General features: G+C 37.3%; 1 protein-coding gene across 1 annotated transcript in view; it reads left to right on the top strand.

The window, feature by feature from the left end:
* KMT2C (lysine methyltransferase 2C) overlaps positions 1-15,217 on the top strand; it is a 175,654-nt gene that overhangs the window by 78,805 nt on the left and 81,632 nt on the right. Inside the window, exons 14-17 of the mRNA XM_040464523.1 lie at positions 1,766-1,885; positions 4,120-4,236; positions 12,721-12,822; positions 12,988-13,092. Of these exons, the coding sequence (XP_040320457.1) occupies positions 1,766-1,885; positions 4,120-4,236; positions 12,721-12,822; positions 12,988-13,092 (444 nt within the window). The remainder of the gene's footprint in view (positions 1-1,765; positions 1,886-4,119; positions 4,237-12,720; positions 12,823-12,987; positions 13,093-15,217) is intronic.

The following is a 15,217-nucleotide window of genomic DNA, read 5'->3' as shown; positions in this document are numbered from 1 at the left end:
TGGCATCCATTTCTGAAGATGGGGAAGATTGTGAGACGGTTCGGGGCACGGGAGAGACTGGAGACGTGCTCCACTTGAGAGTGTTGGTGCGACAGAATGGAAGTGCTAAGAAGGAAGTTGAGAGCCATGCTGCCATCTTCAAGAGCACGTTGGAATCAGAAACGTGAGTTTGGGAGACAGCAACATGCCAAATGGTGGTTCTAGCCCTCATGAAAGATCACACCGTTTAGGAAGAGACACGGAGAGGAGAGGCGTCCCGGCCTTAGCCCTCGGGAAACACAGGCTTTGGAGGTCAGCGGGAGGAAGAACATGCACGGGGGACAGAAAGGTCAGCGAGGGAGCGGAGAGGAGCATTCACACACGTGCGGCGCGGAACCCAGCAGAGCTGTACGTAGGTGTGGACAGTTGGAGTAAAAGGAGAATAGAGACGTGACTTTTGGCGACGTAGCAGTTACCAGAGACCCTGATGCAGCCGGAAAGGAGACAGAGGTGTAGAGGCAAGTTGATTTGATGCGGAAAGCGAGGTAATTCACGTGTCAGTAAATTCAGCAGAGCCATTCACTGAGCTTGAGGGTAGGTTAATTAAAAGTGAGACAAGTGCCTCCCTTGTGTGGTTTTTCTCAAAATACTGTTAGTGCGTTAATTATCTGCTCCCCAAAGGGTAGTCAGGCTCTTCTTTGGTTGATTACTTAAATTCCTGGTGGTAGTTTTATGTGATTAATAGGCTACCGCTTGTTTGATAATATTCTAGAAACCTGGTAAGTAATGTGTTACTTAAGTTTGGGTCCTGTAATTGGTAAAAGTTACAGTGCGCATTATCGAATTACCTAATTCAAAATAGGTTCTTTATTTATTGTTTGACATTTGTTTTGTGTTTTTCTTTAAAATGTTATCTTTGTGGAGTAGGCATTTTTTTATGCTAATGAGCGACTTCATCAGATTAGTTCAGGTTATTGCTGAATGTGGTTATTAAAAAGTAAAATGTCTTACTTTCATTTTAACTGTTTTAATAAGATACTGTTTCTTGTATAAATAATCAAGTATCTTAGGCATTTTAATTTGCAAATTTAGGACAATTTGCTTTAACATTTTTCACTGTACAAATTAGTCCCTTGGATGTAATGTAAGGATAATAGTCCTCTAAATAAAAATAAAAGCCAAAACCACAACTAGTGGTCACACTGGCAGGAAGAAGTCAGATGCTAGGATTATACTGGTATTTGCGTGTTAAGATGGCAACCTAATTTTCCACAATTTAAAGCGAATGTATCTGTTCATTTCTCATGTTCTGATTTTTTTTTTTTTTTTGCCTACTGGTTTGGTTGTTTATAGCCAAAGGTGTACATAACATCCTTTAAGGTTATTTCTCTTTCCCAGTAGAGTGATAGTTGTTAGAAGAAAATAATCCCTGAATAGTTTCTTATAGTGTTGATTCTTAGAATTTAACTGACTTTTATTTATATTTTGGTTCTATAGTTGAAGTTCATGAGTCAATGTCAATGTCATATAAACCTTAATTTCTAGTAGGTTTCATTGTGCTGATGTTTTAACCAGAATAAAATATTTAATGTAAATTGTAGCTGCAAACATTGAAGTAAAAAGTCACTGTAAGTGATAAGCTTATTTTCCCTACCTTGAAGCAATTTGTCCTAAATTTCCATACGTCTGCATTTGTTTCTGCTGTTCTAAAATTCCTCAGTTGCTGGCTTTGACCTTTTACGTTGCTGAGTTTTATACATCTATTTTCTCACCTGCCGTATCCTAGGGGGCTTGGAGTACCCATAATACAGTGAGCCCACCTTCCTGGTCCCCAGACATTTCAGAAGGTCGGGAAATTTTTAAACCCAGGCAGCTTCCTGGCAGTGCCATTTGGAGCATCAAAGTGGTAAATAAAATTGCATTTACATTCATGTATCATTTCTTTCTGGCTGGTTTCATCCAAGTAGAAGTTAAGAATTAAACCTTTCCTTTCTAGATAAATAGTTCAGATTACAGGGCCACTGTTTTAATCTAAAAATTTTAGTGTAAAGAATCAACATGCTTGCACTTAAAAAAATCTGGATTAGGAGGAAATTAAATTGCAATTTGACGTGACTGGTTTTAAGTGTGAATTTTTAATAACTGCTTTTTATGGTTGCTTCCTTTTATGTTGTAATTACCAGTGTTTCTGTGGGGGAAAATGCTTGTCACATAGGCTATAAAGTAATTAAGGACTTGCTCATTCATGATAATCATAAAATTTTGTTGCTTAGAAAAGAACAAAAGCAAACTACATTAATCTATTGTGTGCTAATGGAGAAGAAATACCAGAATCGGAGCAGATTTCACTGTCTGCGTTAATAACCTCAAAATTATAGGGCCTCTTTTTCATGTCATTGATGGAGGACTCTCCTAGTTCTTGAAGTAAGTTATGTAGTCGGATGCATTTTAGAGGGTAAAAAATTAATGTGAAAAGTTAAAATACTATACCACCTAGAGAAGATAATTTTCTTCATCTTGTATATTTAATGTGATTCTGGAATTAGGCTGTTTAATTTAGACTAATCACGGAATTCAAAAGAGTTCTAGATTCCACTTTCTTATTTCTGTCACCATTAAAACTATTTTTCAACCCACTCTGATATCATGTAATGTGTCGAAAGTAGAGATAGTTGTTTGAAGACCATAAAAGATATTTTGACGGTTTTGTAGCAAATACCACAAATTTTCACCTGTATCTTTAGATGCTAGGGAAAAATAGATTGCTATAATCCTGATTTAATAATTGACTTAAAAAAATCTTTTATGCTTATCAACAAAACCATCCAATTCAGCCCTCCCTTAGCCCTTGTTCAAAGAAGCGCAAGAGATCTAAAGGCAGAGCAGCTTAAGATAACAAGGAGAGGCAGTTTGAAGTTGACTGTATTTATTAACACTGAAGGGAAAAAAATACCACCCCCCTTTTTGTTCACGTGTATCTGTTTTGTGCTTACAACATAACCATAAATTATCACCTTGGAAACTACGCAGCCAAATAGGTAATGAGTTCAGCATTTCAAACTACAGTACAAACGATATCAATTTAAAATGTGACATATTATTTAACGTTTTATGGAAAAAATATCAGGATGTTCCTATTTTAATACTTTTAAATATATATAATGTTGTAAGTATGTGTTGATGTCAGGCTTTTTCAGGTAGAATAAACAAGAAAACAACAATAACGAAAACAACCCTGGTATTTATTTGTGAAAATATCAAAGGGTTTAACCTGTTTTCCCATAGAGTATTTTTGTGTGTTAGGTAAAAATTCAGATCAGTTATTTTATTTACGTTTCAAGTGATTATTATCCGGATGAGTTAAAACAAACTTTTTACCTTGTTATCCGCTGTTGTCCTCTACATACTGTGGTAGAGTGAGGCCCCCTGTTCAGTTCATACAGACAGCTACGGAATAGTGAAATGGACAATTTTAATGGCAGGGAAAGGACTGCTGTGTGATTTCTGTGTGCAGAAATCAGCTGTGATGCAGTTTAGCAGTGGAGACTACTGGTTAACATTGCGGACGCTGGAGCCAGAGTTGCTAGCTCTGGACTTTTGACCAATTTGCTTTTAATCCCTCAGTGCTTTTATCTCTAAAATGGGGGTAGTAAGACAGCACTGACCTTGTGAGACAGTGGGGAGCAAAAAGTGCTTAGAGCGGATGTGTAGTAAGGACTCCGTACATGCAGCTCTTCGAAGCTCTAGTGACTGAGAGAACCTTCAGCAAGACGGTCTTTCCTTATCCTTGCTCTCTATTGAATACCAATTGGATGGGGTTGTGGCTGTCGAGCCACCTAGGACTTAGGGTTAGGAGGTGGGGAAGTACTGCCAGAGTTTGCCGATGCAGACAGAGCATTCACGACAGACGCAGCGTCTGATTCTAAGGTTGTAGGCGTTGGATGCTTTTATTTTTAAGTTGCATAATACGTGTTGAAAGATAAAAATAATAAGCCTGGTCTCTTAATATTTATCATCTGATCAGAATAAGAGCAAAGCAAGTATTTGTGTAGCCTTTAATAAAATGTTTTATCTCACGTTGGATTTTAAAATTCTTTGGGACTTTTGCAGAGGGCTGATTTTTCCTTGTCTGTTGTGTAGGGCCGTGGGTCAGGATTTCCGGGGAAGCGGAGACCTCGTGGTGCAGGACTGTCAGGACGAGGCGGCAGAGGCAGGTCAAAATTGAAAAGTGGAATCGGAGCAGTTGTGTTACCTGGGGTAAGTCTCACTTCCGTTACCTTTAAAAAAAATTTTTTTTTAAAATGTTGATTAGACAGAGACAGGGCAGGAGTTGAGGAGGGGCAGAGAGAGAGGGAGACACAGAATCCCAAGCAGGCTCCAGGCTCCAAGCTGTCAGCACAGAGCCCGACGCGGGGCTCGAACCCACGAACTGCGAGATCATGACCTAAGCCGAAGTCGGATGCTTAACTGACTGAGCCACCCAGGAGCCCCCCATTACCTTTGCTGCCATCCTTCATATGTTGACAGATTATGATAATATTTGTAAAATTATTAGTTTGTAAGAGTCACATGAATAAGCCAAAATTTTTATTTTACTCTATCCCTACTCTTTTTTTTTTTCCAACACCTCTGGTCAGGTTTTCTTTTTAAGTTTTCATTAATATTTTCCATCCTTTCTCTCTTTTTTTACCGTCCTCTTTGACTCTGATCCTTCTATGCCAACAGTTCCTAAAAACCTGTATGTAATATATTTGCTATTTGCTCCTTTATTTTTAATAAGAGCAAACTCCTGTTACATTACCGAGTTTATTTGAAAAACTTTATTATATTGGTGTTTTAAGTTTTTTATTGTAATGTGGCTTACAGAAGAAACTAGCAGTGTTGCAGATTAGCACATAACTCTAAAAACGTTGAAAATTTTATGAGTATCTTTGATATATTTTAAGATTTATAATTATTTGCTCCTTGGCATGTATATCAGGCTTTATTTAAATGTGGATTCAAGAAATCTATAATTGGCAAATAGTGGCAAATATTTCATGTAGTAACTTTACTATTTTACCAGAATCCTATTTTTAAAATTCTGATTGTTCTTTTACGTTCAGGAGACAAGCGGGTGGTTCGGTTTGTGCCACAGTTGGCGTAACTTCTGTTCACCTATTAAAGGATGTTATGCTTGGTTCCATTTTTTTTGGCTATTAAAAACAGAACTAAAAAAAACCCCAAAAAACAAAACTGCTATGAACTTTTATGCTTAAGTCTACACGTGGGTGTATGTGTTATTTTCCCATGAGTAAATATCTACAAATGGGATGGCCAGATATACGGTAGGTGCTGTATGCTTAGATTTTTGGGAAAACACTGCTTTTCAATTTTATGTGACATTTTATGTTTGCAAGAGTGTGTGAGATTCCTGCCAGAGCCTCCGTATACTTACCTGTACTTGGTATGGTTCGTCTTCTTTTTTAGGTGCTTATTTATATATTTCTTTGATACAGTCCCTCTTCAGATCTTTAGTTCATTTTAAAAATAAGAAATTTTTTGACTTACTGAGTTTTGAGTTTTCTTTATTCTGTACACAAGTTCTTTACCATGTATATGATTTGCAAATATTTTCTTTATTTTGTGATTTGTCTTTTCATTTTCTTAGCTATTTGGAACAGCAAATGTTTTAAAATTTTTTTTTTCAATGTTTATTTATTTTTGGGACAGAGAGAGACAGAGCATGAATGGGGGAGGGGCAGAGAGAGAGGGAAACACAGAATCGGAAACAGGCTCCAGGCTCCGAGCCATCAGCCCAGAGCCCGACGCGGGGCTCGAGCTCACGGACCGCGAGATCGTGACCTGGCTGAAGTCGGACGCTTAACCGACTGAGCCACCCAGGCGCCCCGCAAATGTTTTAATTGTGAGGAAGTCCCGTTTATTTTTTCCTTTCATGATCGTACTTTTGGTGTCTGAAAAATAATTGGATAATGCAAGATTACAAACATATTCAGTTATTTCTTCTAGAAGTATTATGGTTTTAGGTGGTCCATTTAGATATATGTTCCAATTTGAGTTAATTTTTATGTATGGTATGAACATGGACCAAAGTTCATTTTTTTGCATAAACTGAATGAATATCCAAGTATTTTAGCATCATTTCTCTGAATTGCCTTTGTATCATTCTTAAAAATTAGTTTTATCTGGGGCACCTGGGTGGCTCAGTCGGTTAAGCTTTCAACTTCGGCTCAGGTCATGATCTCACGGTCCGTGAGTTCGAGCCCCACCTCGGTCACTGTGCTGACAGTTCAGAGCCTGGAGGCTGTTTCTGATTCTGTATCTCCCCCGGCGGGGGGCCCCCCCCCGCCCTTGCCCCGCTCGTGCTCGGTCTTTCTCTTTCTCTCAAAAATAACTGAAAAATTTAAAACAAAAGTTTCATCTGTATTTTTATGGATCTAACTTTGGAATCTCTGTGCTGTACCATTGATCCATTTCTGTCTTCAGGCCAGTACTACAACTTTAGGCCAATCATACTTTAACTTTATAACCACTGTTGAAAAATCAAAAATTGTCAGTCTTCCATCTTTTTACTTTTTCAGAGTTGCTTTGGCTGTTTTAAATCCTTTATGTTTTTTTTACTTTTTTTAAGTTTGTTTATTTTGGGAAAGAGAGAGTGTGCATGTAAGCAAGTGGGGGAGGGGCAGAGAAAGAGAATCCCAAGCAGGCTGCACACCCAGTGCGGAGCCCCACATGGGGCTTGATCCCACGACTGTGAGATCTTGACCTGGGCCAAAACCAAGAGTCAGATGCTCCACCAACTGAGCCATCCAGGCACCCCAATATCCTTCCTGTTTCTGTATGAATTTTACAATTGGCCTGTCAGTTTCTACAAATAAGCCTCTAGGATCTTGATTGGGTTTGCATTTAAACTCTAGATCAAGTTGGGGAACTTGACGTTTTAGCTGTGAAGAGTCTTCAACCCATGAACATTGTGTTTCTCTCCATTTCTTTAGGTCTTTTTAAAGTTCTCTTAGTGATGGTCTTTGCAACATAAATGTCTTTTTTCATCATTTCCACATTTCTTATGTTATTGTAAATGGCAGTGTTGTCTTAATTTCAAATTGTAGTTGTCAGTCGCTAGTATCCAGAAATAACTCATTTTTGTGTATTGATTTTGTATTAGAACTCCATTATTATATATAGTTGCTTATTTGTAGAACCCAACAGATTTTCTACCCTTAGGATCATGTTGTCTGCAAATAAGGTTTTATTTCTGTTTAATCTGGATGGTTTCACTTCTTTTTTTTTTTTTTTTTAATTTTTTTTTTCAACGTTTATTTATTTTTGGGACAGAGAGAGACAGAGCATGAACAGGGGAGGGGCAGAGAGAGAGGGAGACACAGAATCGGAAACAGGCTCCAGGCTCTGAGCCATCAGCCCAGAGCCCGACGCGGGGCTCGAACTCACGGACCGCGAGATCGTGACCTGGCTGAAGTCGGATGCTTAACCGACTGCGCCACCCAGGCGCCCCTCACTTCTTTTCTTTATTGCATTTGCTGTAACTTTCAATACAGTGTTAGGTAGAAGTGTTAAGATAACCTTGTCTTCTTTTTGAACTTGAGGAGAGAAAGCATTTAGTCTTGCATCATTGAGTATGCTGTTAGCTCTAGTTTTGTTTTATTTTTTTAATAAACATCCTAAGTCAGTTTGAGGAAGCTCTTTTCTATTCCTAAGTTGCTGAAATGTTTTTCTTTTAACCAAGTGTAGATGTTGGGTTTTGTCAACATTTTTTCTACATTTACAGAAATGATCCTATGGCTTGTTTATTGATATGGTGAGTTATATTGATTGGCTTTTTTGTATGCTAAAGAAGTCTTGTCTTCGTGGGATAAATTCCACTTGGTCATGATGTTTTATCTTTTTCATATTATTGGATTCAAATGGCTAAAACTTTTAGACTTTTTATGTCTTCTGTTCATGACAGTATTGGTTTATTTTCTTATAATTTCTTTGGTTTTGGTATTGGCATAAAGCTGGCTTCCTTGAGTGAATTGCGAAATAAAGTCTTCAGTTTTCTGGACAAGTTGTGTATTGGAAACATTCTTGTATTATTCATAGAGTCATCAGTGAAGCCCTTTTGGCCTCGAGGTTTCTTTGTGACAAGATTTTTTTTAAAGTTTTTTTTTTGAATCACCTGGTGCTTACAATGACAAGTTCACTCCTTAATCCACATCACCTATGTCACCCATACCCCACCAAACTCCCCTCTGGTAACCATCAGTTCTGTATAGTTAAGAGTCTGTTTCTTAGTTTGTCTGTTTTGTTTTTTCCTCTTTGCTCATTTGTTTTGTTTCTTAGATTCCACATATGAGTGAAATCATATGGGATTTGTCTTTCTCTGACTTACGTCACTCAGCATTACACTCTCTAGCTCCATCCATGTTGTTGCAAATGGCAGGATTTCATTCTTTTTTATGGCTGAATAATACTGGTGGGGTGTGTGTGTGTGTGTGTGTGTGTGTGTATTACATCTTTTCTTTTTCTTTTTTTTTTTTTTTTTTTTTTTGGTTTTGAGATGGAGGGAGAGAGAGGGAGAATCCCAAGCAGGCTTTGCAATGTCAGTGCAGAGTTTATGGCAGAACTCAAATTCATGAACCTTGAGATCATGACCTGAGCCAAAATCAAGAGTCGGATACTTAACCGACTGAGCCACACAGGTGCCCCTATACCGCATCTTCGATCACATCTTCATCAATCGATGGACACTTGGGCTGCTTCCGTATCTTGGCTATTGTCAAAGCTGCAATAAACATAGGGGTGCGTGTATCCCTTTGAATTAGTATTCTTGTATTTTGGGGGCAAATACCCAGCAGTTTGGTTGCTGGATCATAGGGTAGTTCGATTTTTAACTTTTTGCAGAACCTCCATACTGTTTACTACAGTGGCTGCACCAGTTTGCATTCCCACTAACCATGCAGAAGGGTTCCTTTTTCTCCCCAACACCTATTGTTTCTTGTGTTTTTGGTTTTGACAGATTTGCATTTCCCTGATGGTAAGTGGTGATGAGCATCTTTTCACATGTCTATCTGGGTGACTTCTTTGTTCTATGTTGGCTATCTGGGTGTTTTCTTTGGAAAAATGGCTGTTTGTGTCTTCTGCCTATTTTTTAATTGGATTGTCTTTTAGGTGTTGAATTGTATCAGTTTTTTATTTATTTTGGATACTATTTATCAAATATGTCATTTGCAGATACATGTATCTTTTCCCATTCCATAGGTTGCCTTTTAGTTTTTGTTGATTGTTTCCTTTGGTGTGCAGAAGCTTTTTATTTTGGGGGAGCCTGCGTGGATTAGTGCGTTAATAAGCATCCAATTTTGGCTCAGGTCATGATCTCGCAGTTTGTGAATTTGAGCCCCACATCAGGCTCTGTACTGTCAGCTTAGAGCCTGGAGCCTGCTTCGGATTCTGGGTCTCCCTCTCTCTCTGCCCCTCCCCCACTCATGCTTGCACATGCGTGCGCGCACGCGCTCTCTCTCTGTCTCTCAAAAACGAATAAACATTTTTTTTTTTAAAAGCTTTTTATTTGATGTAGCCCCATTAATTTATTGTTTCATTTGCCTCAAAGGGCCTGTCTAGAAAAATGTTGCTATGGTTGATGTCAGAGATACTACTGTCTATGCTCTTTTCTAAGATTTTTAAGGTTTCAGGTCTTAAATTTAGATCCATGTTGAATTTATTTTTGTGTATTGTGTAAGAAAGTGGTACAGTTTAATTTTTTTGCATAGTGCTATCCAGTTTTCCCAATAAGATTTGTTGAAGAGGTTGCCTTTTTCTGTCATCCTGGAAGATTTTTAACTACATATTCAATTTCTTTGGTAGGTATAGGGCTATTTAGTTAGGTTATCTATTTCTTCTTGTATGAATTTGTCTTTCAAAGAATTTGCCCATTTAAAGTAAGTTGACAAATCTATTGACCAGTTATCCTTTTAATATCTGTAGAATCTGTAGTGGTGTCACCTTCCTTATTCCCAGTATTGGTGATTTATGTCTTCTCTCTTTTTTCTTGATTGGTCTTGCTGCAGGTTTATCAATTTTATTGATTCTCAGCCAGCCTTTGCTTTCATTAATCTCTCTCTCTCTTTTTTTTTTGTTTCCTTCTGTTTTCCATTCCATTGATTTCTACTCTGATCTTTACTGTTTTCTTCCTCTCACTTTGACTGTTTTGCTCTGTTTTTGGTTTGCTTTTTATGTTCCTGCTTAGAACCCACTTGTGAGGTTTAGGTTAGAGCTTTCTTTTTTCTTAAGCTTATATCTGTGGTCCAGGCAAATAAAACTGTCACCTTTAGGACAAATCAGATTAATATGTATATAGGCAGTACGTACTCTCTCAAAGATTGCCTTCTTAACCCTTGTGGTAGGTTTTATATATCTAGTAGTTTAAAGGTCATGAAATAATGTATAAAAATAAAACAGTGGGTCATTAAGCTACATGATACTGTTTTCCTTCTTACATGTACAATTGCTGTTTAAGAAAATCTTGATTTTTCAGCACTTAGCATTTAAATATGCTCTTTGGATCTGGGGGATATTGCAGCTTTCTATACAGATTTCATTTCTGATTCATTTCAGACTGGGAATACTATAGTCCATCCTTATTTTTTATTCCAAATAAAAGCATTCTCTGGTTAATTTTCCCTTTGAAAATAATAACATGTTATCATTTCTTTGAGCCTACTCACTGGGTATCATTCAATTATAAAACCTATTTTGTTTTCTGTTTTGGAAATGGGGACGTAAAAATGGATACTTTTAATTTCAGTATACTTTTGTTTACTGTATTTTAGCTATTACCACAGTTATATATTTTACTATTCTCAATGTATTGTTAGTCTTGTGGGTAAATTACTGGTAACTTCACTTTTAGTGGACATTTAATTATTACTAATGGGATGATTATTTTACTTTAAGAGCCCTCTTGTTTGATTTGCTAAAATCTTAAATTGATTTTGAGATACATATTGTTTAATATATTAAAAACAATTAAAACATACTGATCGATCGAAGTTATCTGTACCATCACTGCCTCTTTGGTCTTGATTTTCCTCCTTTTACCAGTTTCGTGAATTTACGTATTTGGTTGATCCATATGGAATTGCCAATCTTCAACCATTTTCAATCTGGAAAAACAGCAATTTCTTATGATTCATCCTACTGTGTATATGTGCCAGTGGACCACATGCAATTACTTTGCATGGTGCCCTACCTCACATACTATTCTGCAGCTTATTTTTCCACTCAGCTGTGTGCCTGGTGGTTTGTTTATTTGTTTTTTGATGGAAATTCAAACAAATTTCTACCACTATTTTTTAAATGCTGCATAATTTTCCAGTTTGGATTTGCCATGGTTTTAGTAGTTCGCTAGTGATGACTATATTTAGGTTGCCTACAGTTTTCCCTTATAGTGTAGTTTAGACTATAAATTGCTTTTGTGACTGATTCTATAATAAAACCGTAGTATTGTCCATTAAAATGGCTTTTAAACTTAATTTGCAATGAAAAATATAATGTTTAATATTAATATAATATTATGTAATATATTCCTTCTATTTAGTCATTCTCTCAAGAACATTTCTCAAGAACAACACTATTACTTTTTATGTTGAATTTAACCAATGTGTTTCATGTCCTTCCATGCAAGAGGATCATATTGTAAAATTTTGGCATTGGCCAACCTGTTCTTTTCTTAAGCAACTAATTCAGAGCTTTTTTTCATGATAAGCATTCTGGAAATAATTCTTAAGCCAGTTGTACTTAGTTGATTTGGTGAAATTTAGCCAAGTTTTTAGACATGAATATCTTTGGTTGGTAATCCTTTGGCTAAGATGGAAATTTTGCTTATTTTGCTATTCAGAATAATAGTATTTTAAAGCAGTGCTGTCCAAAGGAAATATGTATTACATAAGCAATTTAAAACTTTATAGTAGCTACATTAAAAAAGGAGAGAGGGGAGCGCCTGGGTGGCTCAGTTCGTTAGGCCTCCTACTCTTGATTTTGGCTCAGGTCATGATCTCATGGTTCATGAGTTCCAGCCCCATGGCGGTCTGTGTGCAGATGATGCAGACCCTACTTGGGATTCTCTCTCTCCCTCTCTTTCTACCTCTCCCCTACTCGTTCTCTCTCTTTCTCTGTCTCAAAGTACACTTGAAAAAAAAAAAGCAGGAGAAATTTAATTTTAATGTATATCTTTTGAATTTATATCTGTTACCATTTCAACATGTAATATGTAAAATATACAAAATTAATTACGAGTTGTGTTTATATTCTTTTTTGTTGGATACTTCTACTCACAGCACATCTCAGTTTTGACTAGCTAAATTGCTGGTTTTAAGAGTGACTAAAATAGAGGGACACATATATGTATACACGTATATAGGTATATGCTCACAAGTAAGATACAGGGGTTTTTTGTATGTTTCTTGATGAAAACTTCTGGTTAATTAAGTCTTATTAAAGATAGTTTATGTTTTTTCATTGCTTCCTGATCCACGGGACTTGTAACTCTGAAGAGACCATTAGGTGACTAAAAAGCGTCCTGACTTCCACTTTTGCAGTCTTAACCTTGGCAATAATAATCTAACTCGGAATTGTTACTGCGGGCCTTGGCAAAAATCGTATTTTGAAAAGGAGTCTTCTGAACCTTTTCCACTAAACATACAAGTGATAAATGTGACTGCATTTTGTGTATTTTGCTTTTTATAGGTGTCTGCTGCAGATCTTTCGTCGAATAAGGATGAAGAAGAAAACTCTATGCATAATACAGTGGTGTTGTTTTCTAGCAGTGACAAGTTCACCTTGCATCAGGTTTGAACACTTACTGTCTTCTGCTTTCTCCTGTACATGCTGAAGTTGTCTAATGTTGAGCTGTAGAGCTTTATTAGCTAAGAAGGTAATTTAAAAAATAAAATTCATATATTCTGAGCTTAGTCTCCAACCTAAATTATTACGTTCATGTGTTTTTAATTTCAGGATATGTGTGTAGTTTGTGGCAGCTTTGGCCAAGGAGCAGAGGGAAGATTACTTGCCTGCTCTCAGTGTGGTCAGTGTTACCATCCATACTGTGTCAGTATTAAGGTAAATATACTTAAATTTAAATCAGTTAAAAATGTATTGAAATTTGATGAGTATATCATGCTCTTTCCATTTTGTATAATTAATCAAGTGTTGTTTGCTAGGATTATGAGACATAAATAACTATATTTAAGTGCTTTAAATATTGCCTTTCAAGTGTTAACTCCTCTATACATCTGTGGTCTGAGGGGCACCTGGGTGGCTCAGTCGGGTAAGCGTCCGACTTCGGCTCAGGTCATGATCTCACGGTCCGTGGGTTTGAGCCCTGCATTGGGCTCTGTGCTGGCAGCTCAGAGCCTGGCCCCTGCTTCAGATTCTGTGTCTCCCTCTCTCTCTGCCCCTCCGCCGCTCACACTCTGTCTCTGTCTCTCTCAAAAATAAATAAACATCAGGGGCGCCTGGGTGGCGCAGTCGGTTAAGCGTCCGACTTCAGCCAGGTCACGATCTCGCGGTCCGTGAGTTCGAGCCCCGCGTCAGGCTCTGGGCTGATGGCTCAGAGCCTGGAGCCTGTTTCCGATTCTGTGTCTCCCTCTCTCTCTGCCCCTCCCCCGTTCACGCTCTGTCTCTCTCTGTCCCAAAAATAAATAAACGTTGAAAAAAAAAATTTTTTTTTAAAAAAATAAAAAAATAAATAAATAAACATCAAAAAAAGATTTATAAAAAATAAATCTGTGGTCTGAAATTATAGTGGTTATCCTGAAAAAATAAAAATAAAAAGGCATGCTTTTCAAAGATACTTTATCCTGCAATTTGCTCAGGTGCGAGGTTTGGTTGATGCATTCTGTCTACTGACAATAAAGGTTGACCCCAAGCAGAAAACTGTATGAAAACCCATCATTCACCTGGTCTCTCCCCATGTCCCTTCTTAGCCCTCATCCATATAGGAAAAGACATTTTCTGTTAGGCTTCTTGGATCAGTGGGTTGGTTTTTTTAAATCCGTTTTGGAGCAATTTTGGCCATCTCTTGGTATTTCTTTTTCTGTTCCCCTTTTGCCCTTCTGGAGTCTCAGTCGTGTGTGCACAGAATTGTAGGATATAGTCCCAGATCGCTTTCACTTTCTTGATATTTTTCCAGTTTTTCTTTCTGCCCTTTAGCTTATTCCCCAAAGTCACTTTTATTATGCAGTATCTAATCTATTTTTTAAAATATAATTTATTGTTAAGTTGGCTAACATACAGGGTGTAAAGGGTGCTCTTGGTTTTTGGGGATAGATTCCCTTTCTAATCTATTTTTAAGCACATCCAGGGATTTTTCATGGAGATGATTGTATTTTTTAATCTTAGTTTTATTTTATAGTTTAAGTTATCTCATAGTTTAAAATGTTTTCTTGAGTTTTTTCTTTCAAGTCATTGTATATACAGATGATTGTTTGCTAATTCTGTCATGTCTGACATTTCTCATTAGTATTACTTATTATGACCAATATTAGCTTACCTTTCCCCTTATGAGGATGTAGTTTTGTTTTTAATTTAGTAATTTTTTATTATGGCAGTTGTGTATTTTGCTTATTGTTGGGAATTTGGGTTTTGTTCCTGTAAGAAGTAAGGAGTTTTTGTTTTGGCAGGAAGTTATTGCGGACGGTCGAACCTTCTGAAACTTCTCTAGCCTTTCTGGGATAGGCCTCGAGAACCTTCACGTTGAGGTGGCTCTTCTTAGACTTTTTGGTCTTAGAACCATTAACAGTCTTGAAAATTATTAAGGACCACATAGAGTTTTTGTTTATGAGGGTAATAATGATTGAATGTTTACCATTTTAGAAGTTAACTAGGAATACTTTAAAACACAAAAATATTCAAGCATGTTTGTTACGATGTCATGTAATGAGGTTTTATATTTTACATATCACATAGCCTCTGTAAAACATCACTATAAGTTGGGGCGCCTGGATGGCTCAGTTGGTTGAGTATCTGACTTCGGCTCGGGTCATGATCCCGCAGCTCATGGGTTCGAGCCCCGCGTCGGGCTCTGTGCTGACAGCTCGGAGCCTGGAGCCTGCTTCGGATTCTGTGGCTCCCTCTCGCTGCCCCTTCCCTGCTCATGCTCTGTCTCTCAGTAATGAATAAATGTTAAAAACATTTTTTTTAAACATCACTATAAGTGGATTAAAGTGAAAAAAGCAAGTAACAT

The sequence above is a fragment of the Herpailurus yagouaroundi genome, unplaced genomic scaffold (genome assembly GCF_014898765.1).
Source record: "Herpailurus yagouaroundi ecotype Mexico unplaced genomic scaffold, PumYag 483, whole genome shotgun sequence".
NCBI lineage: Eukaryota > Metazoa > Chordata > Mammalia > Carnivora > Felidae > Herpailurus > Herpailurus yagouaroundi.
This window is presented reverse-complemented; position numbering and strand designations above follow the sequence as displayed.